Below are 24,630 nucleotides of genomic sequence, written 5' to 3'. Positions count from 1 at the left end.
AGAATGGATTAAAAAGAAAGACCCAACAATATACTGCCTTCAAGATACTCATCTCATAGAAAAAGACATCCAAGACTAAAGGTGAAAGGATGGGAAAAAAACCTACCATGCATAAGGACTCAGTAAAAAAAAAGTGGAGGTTTCCATACTTATTTCAGATAAAGTGGACTTCAAGCCAAAGTTAGTCAGAAGAGATAAAGAAGGACATTCATACTGCTTAAGGGAATCATAAATCAGGAAGACATAATGACAGTAAATATTTATGCCCTGAATAATGGTGCATCACGTACATCAAACAAATCCTTCTCAATTCCAGGAATCAAATAGACCACAACACAATAATTCTGGGTGACTTTAACACACTGCTGTCACCACTGGATAGACCTTTCAAACAAAACCTAAACAAAGAAACCATAGAACTCAATAACACAATCAATAACTTAGACTTAACAGACATATACAGAATATTCCATCCATCAACAAGTGAATTCGCTTTCTTCTCAACAGCACATGGAACCTTCTCGAAAATAGACCATATGTTATGCCTCAAAGCAGCCCTTAGGAAATGCAAAAAAATAGACATACTGCCTTGTGTTCCATTAGATCATAATGGAATAAGAGTAGAAATCAATGACAAAATAAAAACAGAAATTACTCCAACACCTGGAGACTAAATAATATGCTATTGAATGAAACATGGATAACAGGAAACATCAGGGAGGAGATAAAAAAATTCTTAGAGGTAAATGAGAATGACAATACAACATATCAAAATCTCTAGGACACTATGAAAGTAGTACTAAGAGGAAAATTCATTGCATGGAGCGCATTCAAAAAAGAATAAAAAGTCAACAACTAAATGACGTAACACTACAGCTCAAAGTCCTAGAAAAAGAAGAACAAAACACCATCAAAAGTAGTAGAAGACAGGAAATAATTAAAATCAGAGCTGAAATCAATGATACTGAAACAAAAGAAACAATTCAAAAAATTGACAAAACAAAAAGTGGTTCTATGGAAAAGTAAACAAAATACACAAACCCTTAGCCACACTAACAAAGAGGAGAAAGAAAACTCAAATTACTAGAATTCAAGATGAAAAAGGAAATATCATGACAGACACCACTGAAATACATAACATAATGAGAAGCTACTTTGAAAATCTGTATTCCAACAAAATAGAAAATACCGAAGACATCGACAAATTTCTGGAGACATATGCTCCTCCCAAACTGAACCAGGACATACATAATTTAAACACATCAATATGAAGCAATGAAATAGAAGAAGGCATCAAAAGCCTACCAACCAAGAAAAGCCCAGGACCAGACGGATTCTCAGTCGAGTTCTACAAGACCATCAAAGAAGAACTCATTCCAATACTTCTCAAAGTATTCCAGGAAATAGAAAAGGAGGGAACCCTACCAAACTCATTCTATGAAACTAATATCATAGAACCTCATACCCAAACCAGGCAATGACACATCAAGGAAAGAAAATTTTAGACCAATATCCTTGATGAATATAGATGCAAAGATCCTTAACAAAATCCTGGCAAATGTATCCAAAAACATATCAAGAAGATAGTGCGCCACGATCAAGAGAAGATCATTCCAGGAATGCAAGGTTGGTTCAACATTGGTAAATCAATAAATGTAATCCATCATATCAATAGACTTAAGGATAAGAATCATAAGGGAATTTCAACTGACCCAGAAAAAGTGTTCAACAAAATACAACGCCCCTTCATGCTCCCAACACTAGAAAAAATAGAGATAGTAGGAACATACCTGAACATTGTAAAGGCAGCCAACATCATTCTTAATGGAGAAAAACCTGAAAGCATTCCCTTTAAAATGGGAACAAGACAGGGATGCCCTTTCACCGCTTCTATTCAACATCATCCTGGAAATACTAGCCAGAGCAATTAGACAGACTAAAGAAATTAAAGGGATACGAATAGGACAAGAGGAACTCAAGCTGTCACTATTTGCTGATGACATGATTCTCTATTTAGAGGATCCAAAACTCCTCCAGAAAACTTCTAGACCTCATAAGTGAATTCAGCAAAATAGCAGGATATAAAATCAACACGCATAAATTCAAAGCATTTTTATACATAAGCAATGAAATATCTGAAAGGGAAATGAGGAAAACAACTCTGTTCACAATAGCCTCAAAAAAACAAAAAAAAAAAAACAAAAAAAAAAAACCTTGGGGATCAATCTAACTAAAGAGGTGAAATATCTCTACAATGAAAACTACAAAACACTGAAGAAAGAAATTGAGGAAGACCTTAGAAGATGGAAAGATCTCCCATGTTCGTGGACAGGCAGAATTAAATTATCAAAATGGCCATACTTCCAAAGGCACTATACAGATTTAATTCAATTTCAATTAAAATCCCTATGACATTTCTCATAGAAACAGAAAAAGCAGTCATGAAATTTGTCTGGAAGAACAAAAGACCCAGAATAGCCAAAGCAATCCTGGGCAGGAAAAGTAATACAGGAGATATCACTATACCAGATCTTAAACTCTACTATAGAGCAATAGTAACAAAAATGGCATGGTACTGGCACCAAAATAGACAGGTAGATCAATGGTTCAGGACAGAAGACACGGAGACATACCCACAAAAGTACAGTAACCTCATACTAGACAAAGGTGCCAAAAACTTACAATGGAGAAAAGATAGCCTCTTCAACAAATGGTGCTGGGAAAACTGGAAGTCCATATGCAGTAAAATGAAACTAAACCCCTATCTCTGACCCTGTGCAAAACTCAACTCAAAATGAATCAAGGATCTAGGAATTAGACCTGAGACCCTTCACCAAATAGAAGAAAAAGTAGGCCTGAATCTCCATCATGTTGGCTTAGGACCAGACTTCCTTAACAAAACCCCCATAGTACAAGAAATAAAAGCAAGAATCAATAAATGGGATAGATTCAAACTAAAAAGTTTTTTCTCAGCACAGGAAACAATCAATAATGTGAAAAGAGAGCCTACAGAGTGGGAGAAAATCTTTTCCACACACACTTCAGACAGAGCACTCATCTCCAAAGTTTATAAAGAAAGCTTGGAATGGACCCACCATTTGACCCAGCTATCTCACTCCTTGGTTTATACCCAAAGGACTTAAAATCAGCATACAACAGTGATGCAGCCACATCAATGTTCATAGCAGCTCAATTCACAATAGCTAGATTGTGGAACCAACCTAGATGCCCTTCAATTGGCGAATGGATAAAAAAAACTTTGGTATATATACACAATGGAATATTACTCAGCCATAAAGAGTAAAATTATGGCATTTGCTGGTAAATGGATGAAGTTGGAAAGTATGCTAAGTGAAATAGGCCAAGGCCAAAACACCAAAGGCGGAATGTTTTCTCTGATAATTGCATGATAATACTTAATGATCGGGGTTGGCATGGGGTGGGGGAGAAGAGAAGAATGAAGGAAATCTGTATGGTGTAGAGGAAAAAGGGGTGGGAGGGGGTAGGGACGGAAAAACAGTAGAATGAAACAGACATTATTACCCTATATATATGTATGATTACATGAACAGTGTGAATCTACATTGTGTACAGCCATAGAAATGAAAAGTTGTGCCCCATTTGTGTACAATGAATCAAAATGTGTCTGTAAAAATAAAAAAAATTTTAATAAAAAAATAGAGGAATTCAATTAGAAATCATTAACAATCAGATAGTTAGAAATATTCCAAATATTTGGAAGTTGAAGAATTGGTATTGTCATCTAATAGGCAGGAGACATCTTTCCAAAGAATTATCTGATCTAGAACACCAACAGTGCTGAGACTGAAAAACCCTGCTTTAGAAAACCCAAACTAAGTACAGAGGAAGAAATGATAAAGAACAGAACTTGATGAAATAGAAAACAAGCAGCAGAGAAAAACTAACAAAACCAAAAGTTAGACCTTTAGAAAGAACAAGAGTTGATAAGCCCCTTCCTAAACAGATAAATTTTAAAGGATAGCCCAATATAAGCAATGTAAGCAAAGAATTATAAACACAGACCCTATATACATTAAAAAGATAATAAGGGTTAGGCATGGTGGCACACATTTGTAACCCTAGCAACTCAGGGGGGTGAAGCAAGAGGATTCCAAATTGGAGGCCAACCTCATCAATTTGGTAAGACTCTCAGAAACTTAGTAAGATACTGTCTTAAAATAAAAAATTAAAAATTAAGAAATTTGGTGATGTAGCTCAGTGGTAAAATTTCCCTGGGTTCAATTCCCAGTATGCACATGCACACAAAGAATTATAATGAAATATTATGAAAATCAACTTTATGTTAAAAAATTAGATGATGTAGAAAAAATGGACAAATTCCTTGAAAATACAACAATCACATACATTGTTGGTAGGAAAGTAAAACAGTACAACCAATTTAGGAAAAAGAGTGGCAGTTACTTATAAAATTAAAAATCCATTTTATAACCTATGATTACACACCTAGGTATTTACCCAAGATAAAGCCTACGTCCAACAGAAAACTTGTACAGCAATGTTCACAACATCTTTATCCATAAGTAAACTGCAAAGCAATCCTACACATCAAAAAGAGAATGGCAAAACAAGCTGCTATATTCATACAATAAAATAATAATTAGCTATAAAAAGATACAAACTAACAATATATGCAACATGGATGAATTTCAGAAAGATATGAAAAAGGGCCTGCACGAGAGTACATACTAGCTTGGTAGTGCGTTGCACACCTGAAATACCTACTTGGGAGGTTGAGGAAGGAGGATCACAAGTTTGAGGACAAACTGGGCAACTCAGCAAGACTCTGTCTCAAAAATTTTTTAAAAAGGCTGAGAGCTGGTCATGGTGGCAACATGCCTGTAAACTCAGTGACTTGCAAGATTAGGCAGGAGGACTACAAGATTGAAACCAGCCTGGGCAATTTAGTAAGACTCCACCTCAAAATTTAAGAAAGGGCTGTGGGGATGTAGTTCAAGGATAAAGCACTCCTGGGTTCATTCCTCAGTTCTGGGGGAAAAAAAAAAGGTTGGGGATTTAGTTCAGTGGTAGAGGCCCTGGATTCAATCCTCAATACCATCAAAAAAGGAACTAATCTAAGCTTAAAAAAAAATCAGAAAAACGATTGCCCAGATAGGCAGGGACTGAATGAGGAGAGGCATGAAGGAATTTTTGTGGTGATGGTAGTATTCCATCATCTTGATAAGAGTTTGAGTACACAAGAGTATGCATCTGTTAAAACTCATCAGAAGTTACAATTAATGTATCTGCTTTTCACTGTTTTACCCTCCTTCCCCAAAAAACTGTAAACTGATACTGAATTCTTTTTGCTATACTGGGGACTGAACTCAGGGCTTCATGCATGCTGAAGTTCTTTTTAATTTAAATATTTTTTAAATTGTTGATGGACATTGTATTTGTTTGTCTGTTTAAATGTGGTGCCGAGAATCAAACCCAATACCTTGCACATACTAAGAAGTGCTCTACCACTGAGCTACTATCCCCTGCATCTCCAGTTTCACCAAATTGCTCAGGCTGACCTTCCTTCATTCTTCATGCCTCAGCCTCCCAAATAGCTGAGATTACAGGTTTGTACCACTAAGCCCAAGTGAACTCTTAATGATATTCATACTGAAGTGTTTAGTGAAGAGTACTAATAACTGCAACTTACATGAAATACATTTTAAAGACTGATTGATGGGACTGAGGATATAACTCAGTTGTACAGGGTTTGCCTAACATGCACGAGGCCCTGGGTTCAATCCTCAGCACCAGATATGCACAAAAGAGAAAGATTAATGAATAACATATACTAATTGATTAAGGCAAAATATAGTAAATCCAGCACAACCAGACTAAAATTGATCAATTCCCCAAACTAAAAGTCTAACAAAAGAGAGGTTTATTTCTTGTCATTAGTTATAATTTACCTCCTCAGAGTCCACTATTCTTTTATATATAATGTTCAGTACTCAGTCGAAAACAAGGGATGGTGATAACCTACTGTTAAGAGATAAATAAGTCAATAAAACTAGAGCTAGAGGTGGCTCAAATGTTAGCACTATCAGGCAGGGGTTTAAAGTAACAAATGGAGGGGTAGCTCAGTGGTAGAGGGTATATATACATGAGACAATGTATTCAATCCCCAGTACCAAAAGAGAAAAACAAACACCTATGATTATTAGTATGTTAAAAGGCATAGTGGGGAAAAAAAAGAAAGGTATAGTGGAAAAGGTAGAGAACATCCACAAACAAGGAGAATCTGGACAGAGAAATGGCTACTCTTCCAAACTATTAAACAATATTAAATAGATGAGAAGAAAGAAAAAGATTAGGAATGAATACTTATGAGAGCTAATGTTTGATTAACGTTGGTGAGGATGTGGGGAAAAAGGTACACTCATACATTGCTGGTGGGACTGCAGATTGGTGCAACCACTATGGAAACCAGTAAGGAGATTCCTCAGAAAACTTGGAATGGAACCATCATTTGACCCAGTTATCTCACTTCTTGGTATATAATCAAAGGACTTAAAATCAGTATAATACAGTGACACAGTCACAATAACATTTGTAGCAGCTCAATTCACAATAACTAAGTTATGGAACCAACCTAAATGCCCTTCAACAGATGAATGGATAAAGAAAATGTGGTACATACACACAGTGGAATATTACTCAGTCATAAAAAAGAATAACTTTATTACTTTTGCTGGTAAATGGATGGATATAGAGACTACCATGCTAAGCAAAATAAACTAATTTCCCCAAAACCAAAGGTCAAAAGTTCTCTCTCATATGTGGATGCTAACACACAACAAGGGGGCAGGGGAGAACAGAAGTTCAGTAGATTAGACAAAGGGGAGTGAAGGGAACGGTGAGGGAACAGGAATAGGAAAGACAATGGAATGAATCTGACTTAACTTTTCTGTGTACATATATGAATACACCACAGTGAATCTCCACATCATGTACAACCACAAGACTGGGATCCTAAGTAGAATGAAATATACTCCATGCTTGTATAAATATGTCAAAATATACTCCACTGTCATGTATAACTAAAAAGAACAAATTTTAAAAGTGGGGGAAAAAAGAGAGATAACAGTTGATGTCTTTCAAAAATAACAAAAGATAAACTAGAGATCCAATAAATTCTAAGAATCCCAAAGAAAAACACAGAAAACACAAGATAGTAAAAAAAAAAAAAAAAAAAAAACCTTGCCAGGTGCAGTGGTACATGCCTATAATCCCAGCACCTTGGGAGGCTGAGGCAGTATGAGGAGAATTGCAAGTTCATTTGAGACTAGCCTCAGCAACTGAGCAAAGGCCTTAGCAGTTTAGCAAGACCCTGTCTCAAAATAAAAAGTAAAAAGGGGCTGAGGATGTTTCAGTGGTTAAGTATCCTTGGGTTCAACCCCCAGTACGAAAAAAAGGAAAAAAAAAAAAAAAAAAAAAAAAAAAAGAAAGAAAGAAAGAAAGAAAGAAAGAAATTAGGACAATCAGACAATCAGAAAACAAAGCAATCTCTTGCTAGGGCAAGTTATTTATTAGAAATGTTCTGTCAGACTACCATCATATATTTCAAGCATTTCCATTTTGCAAAAATTAAAGTGAAAAGTAATAGGGCCATATGAAGAGTTCATCTTTAATGATTCAGAAGTTCCACAGAAATTAATGTAGATTAATACAGAATTCTAAATAATTTGTCACCAGACAAGGTGGAAAAATTTATGGTATACATAGCTGTAAGCCTTTTAAACAAATTCAAATATTTTTCAGGATAGATTTCACTCTAAAATAATTGGGAAACAAAGTTTGTTTCTGGGCAGAATTTATCTATTTTTGGCAATGGTGAGAAGTGAACCCAGAGCCTTATGCATGCTAGACAACTACTCTACTACTGAGCTACATTCCCCAGTGCTGGCAGTACTTAATGTAAAACATCCTGTAACTAATTTTAAAAATCCTTTGTAGACAAAACTTTTGAGAAAATCTAATGACATTTAACGATAAGGAAACTCAAACGTATTTCTGGGATTCTCAATGCATGAATCAAGATCACCTATGGGGCTTATTTAAAATGTAGGAAAAGAAAAAAGTAAAAAATTCAGAAAACTAAGCTACCCCTACACTTAAATTTGCATGAGGCAATCAGGTGGTAGCTGTTACTAGGTATCTGGTTCTTTATAAAAACAAAATAAGGTAATATTCAGTAATTTTTTTCTCAGGTTTTTAATCTGAGAGCATCAATCTAGGTTAAAGCCTGATGATTATCTTCAAGATTTAGAATTCTCTGTATCCATTTAAGATGAGTGAATTGACACAAGCTCACCTTGGCCTAATGTATAATAACAAATCAAACTTAGATTTAAAAAATAAAAATAAGCAAAGCATAAATAAAGCATTTGGGATTTACCATATGAAAAAATACAAGGGGAAAAAAGGGGGTATAATGATGTGTTAAGGTTGCTTCACAAATGTACCACTCTAGTGTAGAACAAGACTGGGGACAGGTTTGGGAACTCTCTGTATCTTCCACTTAATTTTGCTGTGAACCTAAAAGTGCTCTAGTAAAAAGTGCTCTAGGAATAAGTCCATTTTTAAAAATGAACAATAAAAACTAGTATGGAACAAGTGAGACAACAGTAGTGGGCTATAATACAAACAAAAAATCTGATAAAATAGCAATTAAAGGAAAGATAAGGGCTGAGGTTGTGGCTCAGTGGTAGAGTGCTTGTGTGAGGCACTGGGTTTGATTCTCAGCACCACATATAAATAAATGAATAAAATAAAGGTCCATAAACATCTAAAAAATATTTTAAAGAAAGATATAGAATAGAAAAAATTATATAATATTCTTTCAAAGAGATATAAAAACAATTTCATTTTATTACTGCCTTTTTTTTTAACCACTTTCTTCAAAGATATTTAGGTATATGCTTCAAGAAGGCGTATTTTATAAATAACTTCAGCCAGAAACAAAATAGCCTCTTTAAATACACTAACTCAATCCTCATGAATCTTAAGAAAAATACTCTTATTCACTGGTTTTCTTTTTGAAGAAATTCACCTTTTCCTATTTCATAGTGATTAGATATTCAATTCAATAAGCACTTGAAATTATAGGTCATTTATACATAGCCACTGAACTTAATAATTTTCAAATATTAACAAAATTAAATAATTGTATCAATGTACTAGTAATGTTTACTGAGAACTCTCACCACAGAAATTTAGGACTTTTTTGAGGGGAAAGCATACATTTAATACATAAATTATAAAATCCAAATCATATTATCATTAAATAATCTAGGTACATAAAATTCTACTAATCACTTTTTATTTTTTAATGAACACAATACCTTTATCTTATTTATTTTATGTGGTGCTGAGGATTGAACCCAGTGCTTCACATGTACTAGGCAAGCACTCTGCCATTGAGCCCCAGCTACAGTCCTACTAATCGCTTTTTAAATTTTACCCACAGCCTTCAAATCTAGTGTTAGATGACTAATCTCAGCAACTAACAGATTTACTCAAACATCATCAATTAGAAATGGATTACTGTTCAGTGAAAAATGCCACCCGGACTGGGCATGAGAATAATGACTTCACAAGTGGTAACAATTAAAGGATGATGCTCACCTCCTTATGAAACTGCTTGGTCACTATGCTTTATTAATCAAGTAAAATCACAATTTAGCCTATATCACTTTTCAGGTCAAAGCCTGAGTTGTTTTTCAATTTTTGTTTTTTTAAGAGACAGGGTCTCACTATGTTGTTGCCCAGGTTACCCCACATTCATGGGTTCAAGTGATAACTCCAGTCTCAGTCTCCTGAGTAACTGGTATTATTGATGCCTGGCTTAACTTCTTGAATTGCCTAGACTTACATATGGTTTAAAACCTGCTCATTTTTTTTTTCTTCACCAAGAAATTCAACTGGACATATTTTCATGTGCCAGCAACCTCAGCCAAACTGCTTAAATTAAACAAATTAACTCTAAAACTAGAAGCTAACAAATAAAATTCATTAATGTCCTTAGGCCTATTCTAATGTGAGCACCATACAGATTTCTGATATGGGATATACAAATCATGGGATTGGCCTTAAATACACCAATATTACTTATTTTATGTATGACTTTTAGTAAACCTACACCTGATTTCTATTTAATTCAAGGTCATAAATTAAGATCTAAGTGAGGCTTGAAGTTTCAACATTATCTCCATTACTAAAATTCTGCCCCATCTTCATTTCTTCAAACTAAAAGAGTACTTACTACTCAATCCCCCTTTTGATCAACACATAATAATTGTTCACATTTATGAGGTACCATGTGATATTCAGTACATGTGTACACTGTGTAATGATCATATTGGAGTAGTTAACATGTAACACCTTAAATGTTTATCACTTCTTCGCGCCAAGAATGCTCAAAATCCTCTTCTAGCTATTTCAAAATATGTAATATTTTATTGTTTTAACTGTAGCCAATAAAACATCAGACCTTATTCTTCCTAATATTGTTAGCACTGTACCTGCTGACCAATCCCTCCCCTCTGCCTCACTGTCTCCAGTCTCTGATAGCCATTATTTCACTTTCAACTTTTATGACAGCAACTTTTTAAGATTCCACATATGACTGAGATGATGCAGTGTTTGACTTTCTGTGCCTAACTTATTTCATTTAATGTATTCTAGGTTCATCCATGCTGTTGCAAATAAAAGGATTTCACAGGATTGAACAGTATTCCACAGTATGTGTATACACAGACAGACACACACACACCATATTTCCTTCTTTATCTTTTTATCCATTGATGGATGCTTAGGTTGATGTCAGATCTTAGTTCTGTGAACAGTGACTGCTGCAATAAACATCAGAGTGTAGATGTCCCTCCCTCTCCCTCCCTCCTCCTCCCTCCCTCCCTCCCTCTCTCTCTCTCTCTCTCTCTCTCTCTCTGATACTACAAATTAAACCCAAGGGTACTCTACCACTGAGCCACACCCCTAATCCTTTTTTATTTTTTGAGACAGATCTTAATAAACTGCCAAGGTTGGCCTCAAACTTGGAATCCTCTTATCTCAGCCTCCCAAGTACATAGCTCAGATGTCTCTCCAACATGTTTCCTTTAGATATATACTTAGTAGTAGAACTGCTGGCTCATATGGTAGCTCTATTTTTTTCTTTTTTTTAAAGACAGAAGTCTTATATTGCCAGGGCACCTTCAAATTACTAGGCTCAAGCAATTCTCCTGACTTAGTCTCCCAAGTAGCTGGGCATATAGGTATACGACACCTTACCTGGCTCATTCCTTTGAATTTTTTAAGAAAATGTAGAGTTCTTACTGCTCTGAATTTCAATTTAAAACTTATGTTTAATTATTCTCAAATAAAACTTCTATAATTGCCAGGAGGCAAGAAAATGGTTTCTTCACAACATACTAATTTGCCTATTTAAAAGTAGACTGGCAATTTAAAAGTAGACATTACTTGACAACACATACTAAAAGTACAATTGCACAAATTCAAAACAACATGTGAACAAGGTTATTTACCTCAATATTACATATAATGTAGAACAGTAGAAATAACCTAAAATGCAAGGAGAAAATAGTTGAATAAACATGGCATATATATACATGGAGTACCCGTAACTTGGTGAGAAGAATTTTAAAAGGTCTCTAGCTGGATTGGGCCCAGTGGTGCTTGCCTGTAATCCAGCAACTCAGGAGACTGAGGCAGGAGGATTGCAAGTTCATGTTAAGCCTCAGTAACTTAGTGAGACTCTGTCTCCAAATAAAAAATAAAAAGAACTCTGGATGTAGCTCAGTGGTAATGCACCAGCATTTTTGCTACTGGTTCAATCCCGAGCAGCAAAAAAAAAAAAAAAAAAAAAAAAAAAAATCCAGCAGTAGAGTACTTGCTTAGTATGAGCAAGGACCTGAGTTTTGATCCCTAGCACTACATGTGCTAAAACAAAAACAAAAACCCTGCTGCCATTTAATACCCTAAGGGGAAAAAATAAAGATCTTGAGATATGGAGTGATTTTCAGAATAGAGAAAGTGAAAAACCAAAGAACAAGAGTACATACAGTACGGGTTGAGTATCCCTTTCTTAAATGCTTAAGGTCAGGAAGTTCAAATTTTGGATATATTTTTGTAAATTTTAGAATATTTGCATATAAACAATGATATGTTTTTGGGATGGGGTCCAAGTCTAAAAATGAAATTTATACTTTATTTATACCTTATATAGCCAGAAGGTAGTCATTTTATACAATGCTTTTAGTGTGCCCACATTACGACTGTTGCATAAAGGACAAGGTGATGGGAAGAATTTTTCAATTGTGGCATTATGCTGATGCTCAGAAAGTTTTGGATTTTGGAGCATTTCAGATTTTCAGATTAAGTACGCTCAATCTGCAATTTATCTTTTGAGCAAAAAGAAAAATAACACAGAACCAGAAACTGATTATCTATACCTGTGAGTGGGTAAAAGGAGATGGAAAGAAAGGATAACGATGGGAGTGAGGCTTTTGTAAAGTACAAATTTTTAATAAATTTCTGACTCTTAAACTAAAATTTTTTAAAAACCCTTAAACTAAAATCTTCTTAAAAGAACTCAAAAAAATAATTGTTACTACTGAATAAAAACAAATTTACAACACAAAACAAAACAAAACAGAAAAAAGAACCAGGTTCTAAATAGACATTTCTCTTAAGAAAGGTACAAAAATGGCCAAAAAACATAAGAGATGGTTAACATCACTAAGCATCAGAGAAATAAAAATAAAAACAATAATATTACCTTACATACATTAGAATGGACATTATTTTTAAGAAAAATTTCAGTGAAGACATAAAGTAGGATACTTGTGTACTACAGTGGGAATATAAAGTGGTACAGCTATGGTAAATATTATGGGTGTTTCTTTAAAAAATTAAAAACAGAATTACCGTATGATCCAGGAACCACATATTTGTACATACATCAAAAAGAAATTAGAAATAGGATCTCAAAAAGATATCTGCACACCCATGTTCAACATGGCATTATTCACAATAGCCAGAAGGTAGAAGTAACCTAAATGTCTTATCAAGAAATAGCTGAAGAAAATGGGTTAGTCAACCATAAAAGGAGGATATACTGCAATGTTACAACATGGATGAACCTTAAGTCAGTTTCAAAATAAGCCAGTTACCAAAAAAAAAAAAAAAAAAAAAAAGGCCCTACCTATGAGGTATCTAAAATAGTCACACTATTGGGAACAGAAGGCACAATGGTGGTTACTGGGAGCTGGGACAAGGGGAAAAGGAGTTAATAGGCAAAGTTTCCATTTTGTAAAAAAAAAGTTCTAGAAAACTGTTGCACACAATGTGCATATAATTAACAGTACTGTATACCTAAAATGGTTAGTTATATTATTCATATAATATAAATTATATGAATATGAATTATGTGTGTATATAAATATGTGTATTTATATATAAATATATATATAAATTATGTGTGTATATATATATGTATAATTATATATTTATATATGCACTCACACATATACATACACACATTTTCCCCCCCAAATACTAAGGACTGAATTCAGGGGCATCCTACCACTGATCTATATTCCTAGCCCTTTTTGTTTTTTATTTTCAGAAAAGATCTTGCTAAATTACCCAGGTTGGCCTTGAACTTGCAATCCTACTGCTAAACCCTACCAAACTACTGGGATTACAGGAGTGTGCCATCACACATGCTCCTTCCCCAGATTTAAATAGGTCATTTTCCCCCAAGGAGCCCCTATTTCCAATTTTACTAGAGAAGGTGTTTATAAATCAAGATCTGGACATTGTGTTTCCATTGCTATTAAGATATAATTCTTCAGGCCTTTTAGATTAACACAAAGCTAGAAAACAGTTTATTTAATAAATATACTAATCAATCAAGTGTTCAATCCTGATACCTCCAACTACAATTCAGCAGCAGTTCTAATGCTTTCTCCATTCCGTATTTGTATCTTCTTTTTTCTACAGTAAAAACCCTGGTTTCTCATAACATGGATGAACTTATTTATCTGTACTATCTTACTGTAACCATATACTAAATTCAGATCTTCTTTACCAGTATCCTTTACAAGACTTCATTTCTTTCTTTCTTTTTTTTTTTTTTTGAAGTGCTGAGAATAGAACCCAGAATCTCATACATGCTTCCACACTCTCCCACTGAACTACATCCTCAGCCCACAAGATTTCTTCCTTTTTTTTTTTCTTTTCCCCTTTTTTTTTTTTTTTTGGTACTGGGAGTTGAACTCTGGGGCGCTTTACCCCTGATCTATATCTTGAGTCCCATCTATCTATTGTACCAGGAATTGAACTGGAGTACTTGACCACTGAGCCACCTCCCAGTCCTTTTTATTTTTTATTTTGAGAAAGGGTCTCACTGAGTAGCTTAGGCCCTCGCTCTATTGCTGAGACTGACCTCAAACTTGTGATCCTCCTGCCTCAGTCTCCCAGATGCTGGGATTATAGGCATGTGCCATTGCATCCGGCTCCCAAGATTTCTTTACAGTTCTTTTTGTCACATAAAGGGTATATAAATGACCATTTTGTAAGTTACTTGAATTTGAATTATTTTTATATGGTTAATTTCTTTACATTTTTATTTCATTTATGTCTCTGTTTATTTGTTGTTGTTGGCCTTTTTCATTTGCACTGGCAAACAGAATTCTTGACATTTTATTATGGTTAACACAAACATAAAATAGCCAGGTGTGGGACAGCATGCCTGAAATCCAGCTACTTGGGAGGCTAAAAGCAGGATTGCAAATTTCGGCCTAGGCAACTTAGTAAGACCCTGTCTTAAAATTTTAAAAGGTTAAAAAAAAAGCTCAGTGGTAGAGTATTCCTGGGTTCAATTCCCAGTAGCAAAATAAACAGACCTGGGGCAAGGAATAGAAAATGAAGAATACCTCATACCAGAAAACAAAGTGCTCTAAGACTCAAAGACATGTCAAAAGGATACTAGATGTTTCAAAAGTACACCAGAGCCAGCACACATATTTGGGGCAATTTGAGTCTGAAAAGGAATAAAGACATTAATATAATTCATTAAATAAAATAAGTAATCTATGACAAGTGCCCCCCAATATAATACAAAGGGAAGTACACAATACTACTTTGTATATTTGGCCCCCAAAAAAGTTTAACCTGAGTCTAGGCATGAGGAAATGAGACAAATCAGATTATAGGAATTATTTACTATAAGATATCTGACATGAATGTTTCAAAAATGTCAGTTTAAGGAAGCCCCCCCCCCCCCAATAAGTGGGAGGACTACCTAGTCTAAGAGATTGGGGATATATATCAGTGGTAGAGCACCTATCTATTATGCACAAGGCCTTGGTGGTTTGAGCCCAGGAGTTCAAGTTCAAGGCCAGCCTAGGCAACGTAAGTGAGATATCCCCCCATCTTAAAAAAAAAAAAAAATTCTACAACTTTTCTTACAGCTTTTTAACTTTACTAATCTAGCGAGGTGCTGGTGAATATACACTATTATTTCTGAGATAAAATGGTTTTCAAATTTATAATTACAAAGTAAATAATCAGTATACTTTGACCTGTCATGAGAACTTCTATGGCAGATTAAAGATGGCTACAAATTCTTTCCTACTTCTTCCATTGAAAGGTAGCATAGGGATGGAGGAATAGTTCAAAGGTAGTACATTTATCTAACATGTTCAATCCACAGCACCACAAAAAAGAAAGATAGGGTCAATTTTTTTCTCCTCTCAAATGTGGGCTGGGCTATGATTACGCTAATCAACACAGTAAGGTAGAAGTGATACTACCAATTCTAGACCAAGTACTGGCAACTTCAACCATGTTGTCTTGGAGACAAGTTCAACTACTCTGCTGGAGAAACCCTAGACTGCATCATAAACAGGAGTCAGCCGAGTACATCTTTTCAATTATTGCCACCAAATGTTTAAGTGAAGCATGGTGCATGTTGGCTCACACCTGTAATCCCACTGACTCGGGAGGCTAAGGTGGGAGGATTGGGAGTTCACAGCTAGCCTCAGCAACTCAGCCAGGTGCTAAGTAACTTAGTGAGACACTGTCTCTAAATAAAATATAAAAAGGGCTGGGATATGGCTCAGTGGTTAAGAACCCCTGGGTTCAATCTCTGGTACCAAAAAAAAAAAAATTAATTAAATATAATTAAAATTAAAAATAAAAAGGACTGGAGATGTAGCTCAGTGCTAAAGTGCCCCTGAGTTCAACCCTGGTACTAAAAAACAAGAAAGTGTTTAAATGAAGCCATTGTGGATTCTATAGACCAACCTAATCATCAATAGACTATCAACGAGTGTACTTAACACCCACAAAAAGCTTATGCAGGCCAAACCCTGTCTGAATTTGTGTTCCATAAAACTGTGAGGTAAGAAAAATTGCTTACAATAGCCAAAAGGTGAAAGCAACCCAAGTGTCAATTGAGGAATGATACAGAAACAAAATGTGGTCCATATATACAACTGAATACTATTCAGTCTTAAAAAGGAAGGAAATTTTGACACATGCTACAACATAGATAAACCTTGAAGACATCATGCTAAGTAAAATCTAAGCCTATCACAAAAGGATAAATATTGGATGGTTTTACATATATGAGATTTCATGTATTCTAGAGTAGTTAAATTCATAGAGACAAAAAATAAAACAGTGATTGCCAGGGACTGGGGAAGGGGATAGTGGGAATTAGTATTTAATGGGTACTATTTCAGTTGGTGAAGATGAAAAAGTCTGGAGATGGTTTGGTTAGTAATGGTTGTATAACAATGTGAATGCCCTTAAGTCACATAAACATAAACTTAAAAATAATTAAAATGACAGGGACAATGGCACATGCCTTAATCCCACAGCTACTCAGAAGGGTGAGGCAGGAAGATCACAAGTTTGAGGCCAGCTTGGGTGACTTAGCAAGGCCCTAAGCAAATTAGAAAGACCCATCTCAAAATAAAAAATAAAAAGGACTGGGGTTGTAGCTCAGTGGTAATGCAACCCTGGATTCAATCCCCAGTACCAAAAGTAAATAAATAAATAAATAAATAAAATAGAACTGTGTAGCACAAACCATCACTTCACAAATGCACATAGTTGAGGTTATATTTTAGGACTCGATTTTAAAAAATCTTGCCTCCCAACAAGCTAGTTTTGTACATCTATTATTCCAGCTCCTCAACAGGGTGAGGCAGGAAGATTGCAAGTTTGGTACCAATATGGGCAACTTAACATGTAAAATTCTTAGCAGAATCTTCTAAGTTAATAAAAATATTAAAACCTGCAAACAGAATTTAGAGTTGAAATTATATACTTAATTACATGCAAAACTATCATACTATGTGGCAATTAGGGATAAGTAAAAATTATGGAAGTAAAAAATACTTTCTGGGATCCTTCTGGAGGGAAGGAATGGGAAAGAATTTATGGTCTTTTTGTTCCTAATAACCTATTATTCCACTCCTCGAACCCAGGTGTGATGAGGAAAAGGAAATGCCCTGTGTTTAATCAAGACCACCATAACCTAATTTCTACTAACTTATCAAACAGGCCAGACTATAAAAAGTCAAAGTGGAGAGATGGAAGGAACAAAAATAGCTGATGAGAAAATTATAGAAAAATATGAAGAAAATAAACCTGGTAGGAGAAAGGGAGGGAATATTTTTCTTTTCTTTCTTTTTTTTTTTGTACCGGGCATTGAACTTAGGGGCACCTGACTACTGAGCCACATCCCCAGCTCTATTTTATATTTTATTTAGAGACAGAGTCTCAATGAGTTACTTAGTGCCTAACTTTTGCTGAGGCTGGCTTTGCACTTGCAATCCTCCTGTCTCCGCCTCCCAAGCTGCTGGGATTACAGGCCTGAGCCACTGCACCTGCCAAGGGTGGATAGTTTCATAAAATTCTACTCTCTAATCTTTCTGTATTTTCAGCAACAAGGGAGTAAATATTTTGATTTGATTCTGTGACAGAATGAATATGGCAGATCTGGTTATAAAGTACTGTCACAGTACTGTCTGGACCCAGAAATAAGAGATGTACATAAGAAACTTCACCCTGCCCATCTTTTCCTCCCACCCCCAAAGTAGCAAGAAAGGAGAGAACAAAATATCGTGTGCACACACAGACCTGTGTAAGTGCATGATCTAAGATAGATGTAAATCTAACCAGAGGAAAAGCCCTTAATGGAATTTGTACAACTGTATGTTTTTGTTGTTACTTATAGTCCTAGGGACTGGACCCAGGGTCTCCCAAATGCTAAGCAAACACTGTGTCACTGAAGTCTAATAGGTGTATCTTAAATGTGTTAAAAAACTTATCACTTGTGACTCCAGCATTAGCTTCAGAACCCACAACCAAATGGGAGGATGGCCATTTGAGATGCTTAATGTAACAACAGTACTGTTCTTCCAAATAACAAACTTAGTGTAGCTTCTAAATTTCTGTCAATTAATACACAAATATAATTTATCTAAGGAACAAGTTAATAACAATTTTTAGTTTTGTGTAATGAGGATTGCTCACATCTCTTGCAGGATCAGTTTCTTCATGTGAAAAATTAGAACAAAACCAAATAACTCTAAACTACCTTTTAGCTCTAAAAGTCTTAAGTATCTGTGTTATCATCTCTGGGATGGAACCTTAGTGAAAATCCCCATTCAAAATTCCAATTCGAAATGTTTTAAAATTATCCTTCACTTCCAAAAATACAAAGTATTCATTAATTCAACAAATCGATACACAACAAATATCACATATGCCAGGTATTAAGCTAGGCCCTGGCAGAATATAAACCAAAGTGGATATGGTACTAGTATTCATAAGGCTTACAGGGACGATGAGGAAACAAACCAAATACAGACGGGTGTAATATTACAACTGTAATAAGTGATATGAAGATGTTAAAGAGTATCTAAAAGGACTTCCCTTAAGAAGTTACAAATAAATGTCAAGCAAACCTAGAGTGAAGGGTGTGGGGAGGGGCATGAAGAATCTGTCTAGGCATAAAGGAACATGGTATATTCAGGGAATTGACAAAAAACCAGTGTGACCAGACATGACAAAATTATGTAATGTAGTTCCTTGGGAACAGAAATTAAAATTTCTAATACATGTAAGCATATCTTAGCTCTTCAAAGGTATAATGCTAACAATTATTTTCAAGAAAGTTTCAAATCTTCACAATAGTTTTTCCTCTAATGTTAAAAAAAAAATGCACCAGGCATGGTGGCACTCATCTCTAATCCCAGCTACTCAGGAGGCTGAGACAGGAGGATCACAAAATCAAGGCCAGCCCAGAACAATTTAGTAAGAGCTGTCTCAGAATAAAATGTGAAAAGGCAAGGATGTAGCTTGGTGGTTGATCACTTGCCTAACATATGAAAGGTCCTAGGTTTAATCCTCAGTACCACAAAAAAGAAAAACAAAAACCAAAAACCCTGTCCTTTCTCTGCAGAAGACCAAACTAAATCTCACTGACTCCCTTCTCTTTTCACTTAACCATGTTCAAATGCTTGATAAAAACCACAACTTCTTAGTTTTACTTTGTTTAGATTCTGAAGAAGAAAACCAGCTGAACTGGGCACAATGACAGATGCCTGTAACCCCAGCAACTTGGGAGACTGAAGCAGAATGATCATGATTCCAAGTTCAAGGTCAGTCTGGGCAACATAGTAGACACTGTCTCAAAACAAAAAATAAAAGAAATAAAGGACTGGGGATACAGCTCAGTGGTAAAGCATCCCTGGTTTCAAAAAAAGGCAAACAGCAAGCTATGTAAGAACCAAAATAAAAATAATGCTATTGCCCTCACTCTGCCAGTAACCTGCTCTATGACTGATAGTGCTAAATGTTCCTTGGCCACTTTGGGCTTAACTTTTGTCATCTGTGAAGAAAGGGGTGTTCCAGAATTTTTTTTTAAATTCTCTAACTTTAAAATTATGATTCTGCTGAAAATATGCTTGTTCCTTCTTAACAACTGAAGGGAATAAATGAAACATCTCTGTATTCCTTTGACCAAGATTTTACTTGCCTTTAAGCCCTCTACATTTATACAGTATTAGAATTTATTGCTGTGTTATAATAATAAACTACCGATTTATAAAATTTATGCATAGCTAATGTTTTAATTTTAAAAAGGTCAAAATTTTAGAATAGTTAAATATGGCTAAAAGTCTACATTAAAAAAAAAAAAATCTGGGCTGAGCAATGTAGCTCAGAGGAAGAGTGAGTATTCAGCATGCACAAAGACCTGGATTTCATCACCAACACCAAAAACAACAACAAAGTCCTACAATTCCAATGAAACAATAATACTTTAAATCAGCAGGAATCCCTAAAAAGCACACTGTCAAAACATACAAAAAAGGGACAGGGGTTGTGGCTCAGTGGTAGAACGCTTGCCTAGCATGTGGGGGGCACTGGGTTCGATCCTCAGCACTACATAAAAATAAATAAATAGAATGGAATGGAGGTATTATGTCTATCTACAACTAAAAAAATAAAATAAAATTTTAAAAAACATACAAAAAGAAAGGCAGGAGGAATACACAATAAAAAGAATAGCAAAATTTTGTCAGTTGGACATTCGAATTGGCTAAAATGTAATGTCAATTTTAACTCCCAAAAGAACTCATAACAAATAGTCTAACCCAATGCTCATCCTAGACTTGGTTATATGTCCATTTATAGTTAACAGTATTTCTGATATTTAACCTATTTTTAAGTGGAAAATGTATATATAGACAGAATTTTATTGACTTTTAATCAATTATTCACCACTAGCATTCAAGGCGTGAATATTCTTAACTGAAAAATAAGATTTTAACATTTATAAATTTCTTACTTAGCTTTATATTTCACAGTTTTACAGAATTTCACTCAAAACACCCAGTATAAATTTAAGAAGCATCAATTAAATACCTCATCCCAGCAACTTGGGAGACTGAGGCAGAAGGACAATTTCCAGGTCAGCCTCAGGAACTGAGTGAGATTCCCATTTCAAAACAAAATTTAAAAGTGGCACATGCCTGTAAACCCAGGATTAAGGAGGTTGAGGAAGGAGGATTGCAAGTTCAAGGCCAGCCTCAGCAATTTAGCTAGACCCAGTCTCATAAAAAATAAAAAGGGCTGGGGATGTAGCTCAGAGGTTAAACACCCTTAGATTCAATACCAAAAAAAAAAAAAAAGTGGGGGTGGGGTAGGGTTGGGGAATGTAACTGACTGGTAGAGTATCCTAGGCTCAATTCCTAATACCCTGCCCCCCAAATTAAGTATTTCAATTCATGTCTAACTATCAAAATATTGTTTTAGGCTGCAGAGTGTAGGTCAATGATAGAATGCACGCTTTAGCAAGTGAAGCTCTGGGTTCAATCCCTGGTACCACCAAAATTAAAAACAAACAAAAAAAAACAACCAGTTTTAGTAAATGTGTCTTATGTCTTTCAAAAAAGCAACAAACTGAAGAGTCTAATTATATTTTAGAAACTATAGGAATACTTTAAAACAACATTGTATACATTTACCAGGTACTATACTAAACTCTGAAGGATAAAGAGGCAAGATCAATTCCTACAAAATACATTTTACCAAGTTGTTCAAGTAAGAAAAATCATCAACATTGTTTCTTCTGTCACCTCCCACCATGTCTGATTTTAACTTTGAAACTTCCCTTGAACATTCCTCATCTCTATTCCCATTGTCATTGCTCTACTTGCAAGATTTTAACATCTTTCACCTAGACTACTATGTTAACATTTTCCTAACTGATCTACCTCTGGCCTTTCCTAATTTTATCTAACCCCAATTGTGACAACCAAAAATTCTCTGGCATTGCCTCTAATATTCCCTGGGGTGTCAAAGATGCCCTAATTGAGAACCACTGCTTCAAGATGATCCCACAAAAATGGCTGTGGTCACAATCTATGTCCATGGAATGGAAACTGACCAACTGAGGTTGAAATTCACATGACCATGCTTATACTAAATAAGTTGAGTTCTCATAAAAAGAGCAATACTCTTTCTTAAGCTCAAATGCACACAGGAATTTAAATCTTCACCTTATTTTAAATCTGAATTTTGAAAAATCAGTACTTTTTCTGTCAATGTTTAAACACACTATTTACATATTTAAGCTTCTCAGAAGCTGATGAAAACCGCAATGTTCCTAGATAAATTACTGTCTACATTTGAGAATGACAGCTACTTAAACAGTAGTCTTATAAAACGAAATATTCATGGGGGGGTGGATTTTACAAACACATGAAGTCTTATGCTTGAAAAAATAAGATTTTATTTTAAACGATCACATTCCCTTTTTAATTTCACCATAAGTCATTTCCCTACAGAACTTATTCAAAGATGTATTCAAGATAGAATAAATACATTTCAGAGGAGATAAAATGAAAAGATGCGGGGGGGGGGGGGGAACCTTGGTAAATGAAAGTGTAAGGCCAGGCGGAGTAGTCCAGTAATACCACACAAGACAGGGTCTGAAAAACATCTCCAGTGCGAACAATCTGTTCAGACCTTACCTTCAGTCGTTTGATCATTTCGTCGGTGGTGATCTTGTCGGTGATCTCCTTTACTCCCGGAGGGTAAGCGATCTTCCCGTCGGCACTCACGACGCCACAGAGGGCAGTGGCAGGCTTGGGCTGCGCGGTGAAGTCCATCCTGGGGGACAACTTTTCTTTCACAGTCCTCTACCGGCCTCTATCGGTCAGAAAACCAAAGTTCAGCGGGAAAAGGGCGACTTTGTAACCTCTTTTTTCATTTCAAAAATCTGTAATCTGGAAAGGTTTTTTTCTCCCCGGGGTCCGGGAACCCCGAGGCAGCCCGGTCATCCGCCCCTTTCCGGGGCTCAGATCCCACCGACTGCCCGCTGCCCACACCCGCTCCAACCCCGGGCCCGCGGGGCTCCAGGGCACCAGCCGCCGCGGCCGCAGGAGGCGCCGAGCAGCGCCCGGAGTTTCCCATTCCGCCTTTCACAATGAAATCTACCCCTGAGCACCAAGGTCTGAAGTTTGTCGGCCTGGGGAGGCCCGCGAGGACCCCAAGGCCCCGTCTCGGTCAGAGAGAAGCATGAAGTCCCCACCCGGCCGGTCCCCTCCGGGGAAAGAGACGCGAGGCCTATAGGGTTCGGCTTAGGCCGCAAAACTAGGGACCCGAGCGGACCCGCACGCAGCGGCGGCTCCCGGGAACAAAACGCCCTTGCCCGGCTGCGATTCCGGGCCCGGGCAGCCCCCGCTGCGCTCCCGCCCCTCCCCTGTCCCGCTCCCCACCCCCGCGGGAGGGGAAAACAAGCCGCCCTCACCCCAGCCCCACGCCAGGAAGCGGCTGACGCGGCTCCGCACTTCACATTTTGTTCCTTCAACTTCGGCTGAGGGACCCGGGCGGCTTCTCTTGGCTCCCACCACTCGGCGCCGCCCGGCGCCGCCGAGGCCTCAGCCGCACCTCCGGACAACCCCGCCGGGCCTCGGACCCGCGCCCCCCCCTCCGGTCTCTCCTTCCGTCCCCTCCCTCCACCAGCCGAGGGCGGGAGCCGAGCCGCCGCCGCCGCCGCCGCCTTTACCTCCTACTCATGCGGGCGGAAGGTGCATCAAGCGCCCGGGCCTCTGTCAGGTGGTTGCGCCGCCGCCCCTCGTCGGGCTGCACACAAAGCGGCTCCGCGGGTCCCGCCGCCGCCGCCGCCGCCCGCCCGCCCGCCCCGGAGCGGCGCTGGGGCTGGCGGTGCCGAGGAGGAGCAGCCGCCGCGGGGGGAGACGCGGGGCGAGTGTGCGCTGGGCGGGGAGACACTGCCGCTCTCTGTCTGGCTGAGGAAGAGCAGCCTCGGAGAAGGCTCCTCCGGGAGCGTGTGCGCGTGTGTCCGCCCCGGACCCCGGCGGCCCACTCGCCCGCACCTCGTGCCGACCGGGACCTGGACACCCCTAGCCGCGGCGCGCGCACGGCCGTCCGTGTTCCCGGGAGCCGGCGCGTCGCGCACACACCGGCCGGTCACGCGAGCGGCGCGAGAGCACGCGAGAGCAGCGCGCGCGCCTCGCTCCCTCCCCTTCCTCCGCCGGCCGTGCCTCCGCCTCCCTCGGGCCCGAGACCGCGGCGCGTGGGGCGGACAGCGCCGCCACCCGGTTGGCGCCAAGACCTGCTGCGCGGGGCGCCTCCGGGAGGACCGGACCCAGAGGATGAGCGGAGGAGGAGCCCGGGTGGCGGGAAGCGAACCCGGTCTGCGCGGCCCTGCGAGGGCAGGCAGGGCGAACAGAGCTTTCTTTAACCTTTCGCCGCCCACTTCAGTTCATGACTTTTGGAGTGTCACCCTGAGGGACGTGGACAGAACTGGTTGCAAAACGGTTAATTACTCGGTGAAATGAATTGATTTCCTCCCCAGGGACACATCTACAAACTGAGGGAAAGTTTTGCAACATGGAACGACCTGGGCAAATCTTGCCACCCGAGTTCGTACCCTTCACCGGAGACTTCTACAATTAATATATTGAAAGCTACGAAATATGGAAATAGCATTGAGATAAGTTCTCGAGATATGGTTTGGACTAC

At 37.8% G+C, this 24,630-nt stretch overlaps 1 protein-coding gene across 4 annotated transcripts in view; it reads right to left on the bottom strand.

Annotated features, from left to right (window-relative positions):
- Pds5a (PDS5 cohesin associated factor A) overlaps nucleotides 1-24,127 on the bottom strand; it is a 144,780-nt gene extending 120,653 nt beyond the window's left edge. Inside the window, exons 1-2 of one of the 4 annotated variants that reach the window (XM_047565794.1) lie at nucleotides 23,654-24,127; nucleotides 22,617-22,794 (exon numbers count right to left, since the gene is read on the bottom strand). In XM_047565794.1, the coding sequence (XP_047421750.1) occupies nucleotides 22,617-22,754 (138 nt within the window). In that variant the 5' untranslated portion in view covers nucleotides 22,755-22,794; nucleotides 23,654-24,127. Of the gene's footprint in view, nucleotides 1-15,003; nucleotides 15,104-22,616; nucleotides 22,795-23,395; nucleotides 23,552-23,653 lie in introns of those variants that run through there. The other 3 variants (XM_047565791.1, XM_047565792.1, XM_047565793.1) reach the window with 3 other exon arrangements.
- Nucleotides 24,128-24,630: the final 503 nt, after the last annotated feature.

Source organism: Sciurus carolinensis, chromosome 10 (genome assembly GCF_902686445.1).
Source record: "Sciurus carolinensis chromosome 10, mSciCar1.2, whole genome shotgun sequence".
Classification (NCBI taxonomy): Eukaryota; Metazoa; Chordata; class Mammalia; order Rodentia; family Sciuridae; genus Sciurus; species Sciurus carolinensis.
The sequence above is the reverse complement of the archived record's forward strand: the minus strand, read 5'-3'. Positions and strand labels throughout refer to the sequence as shown.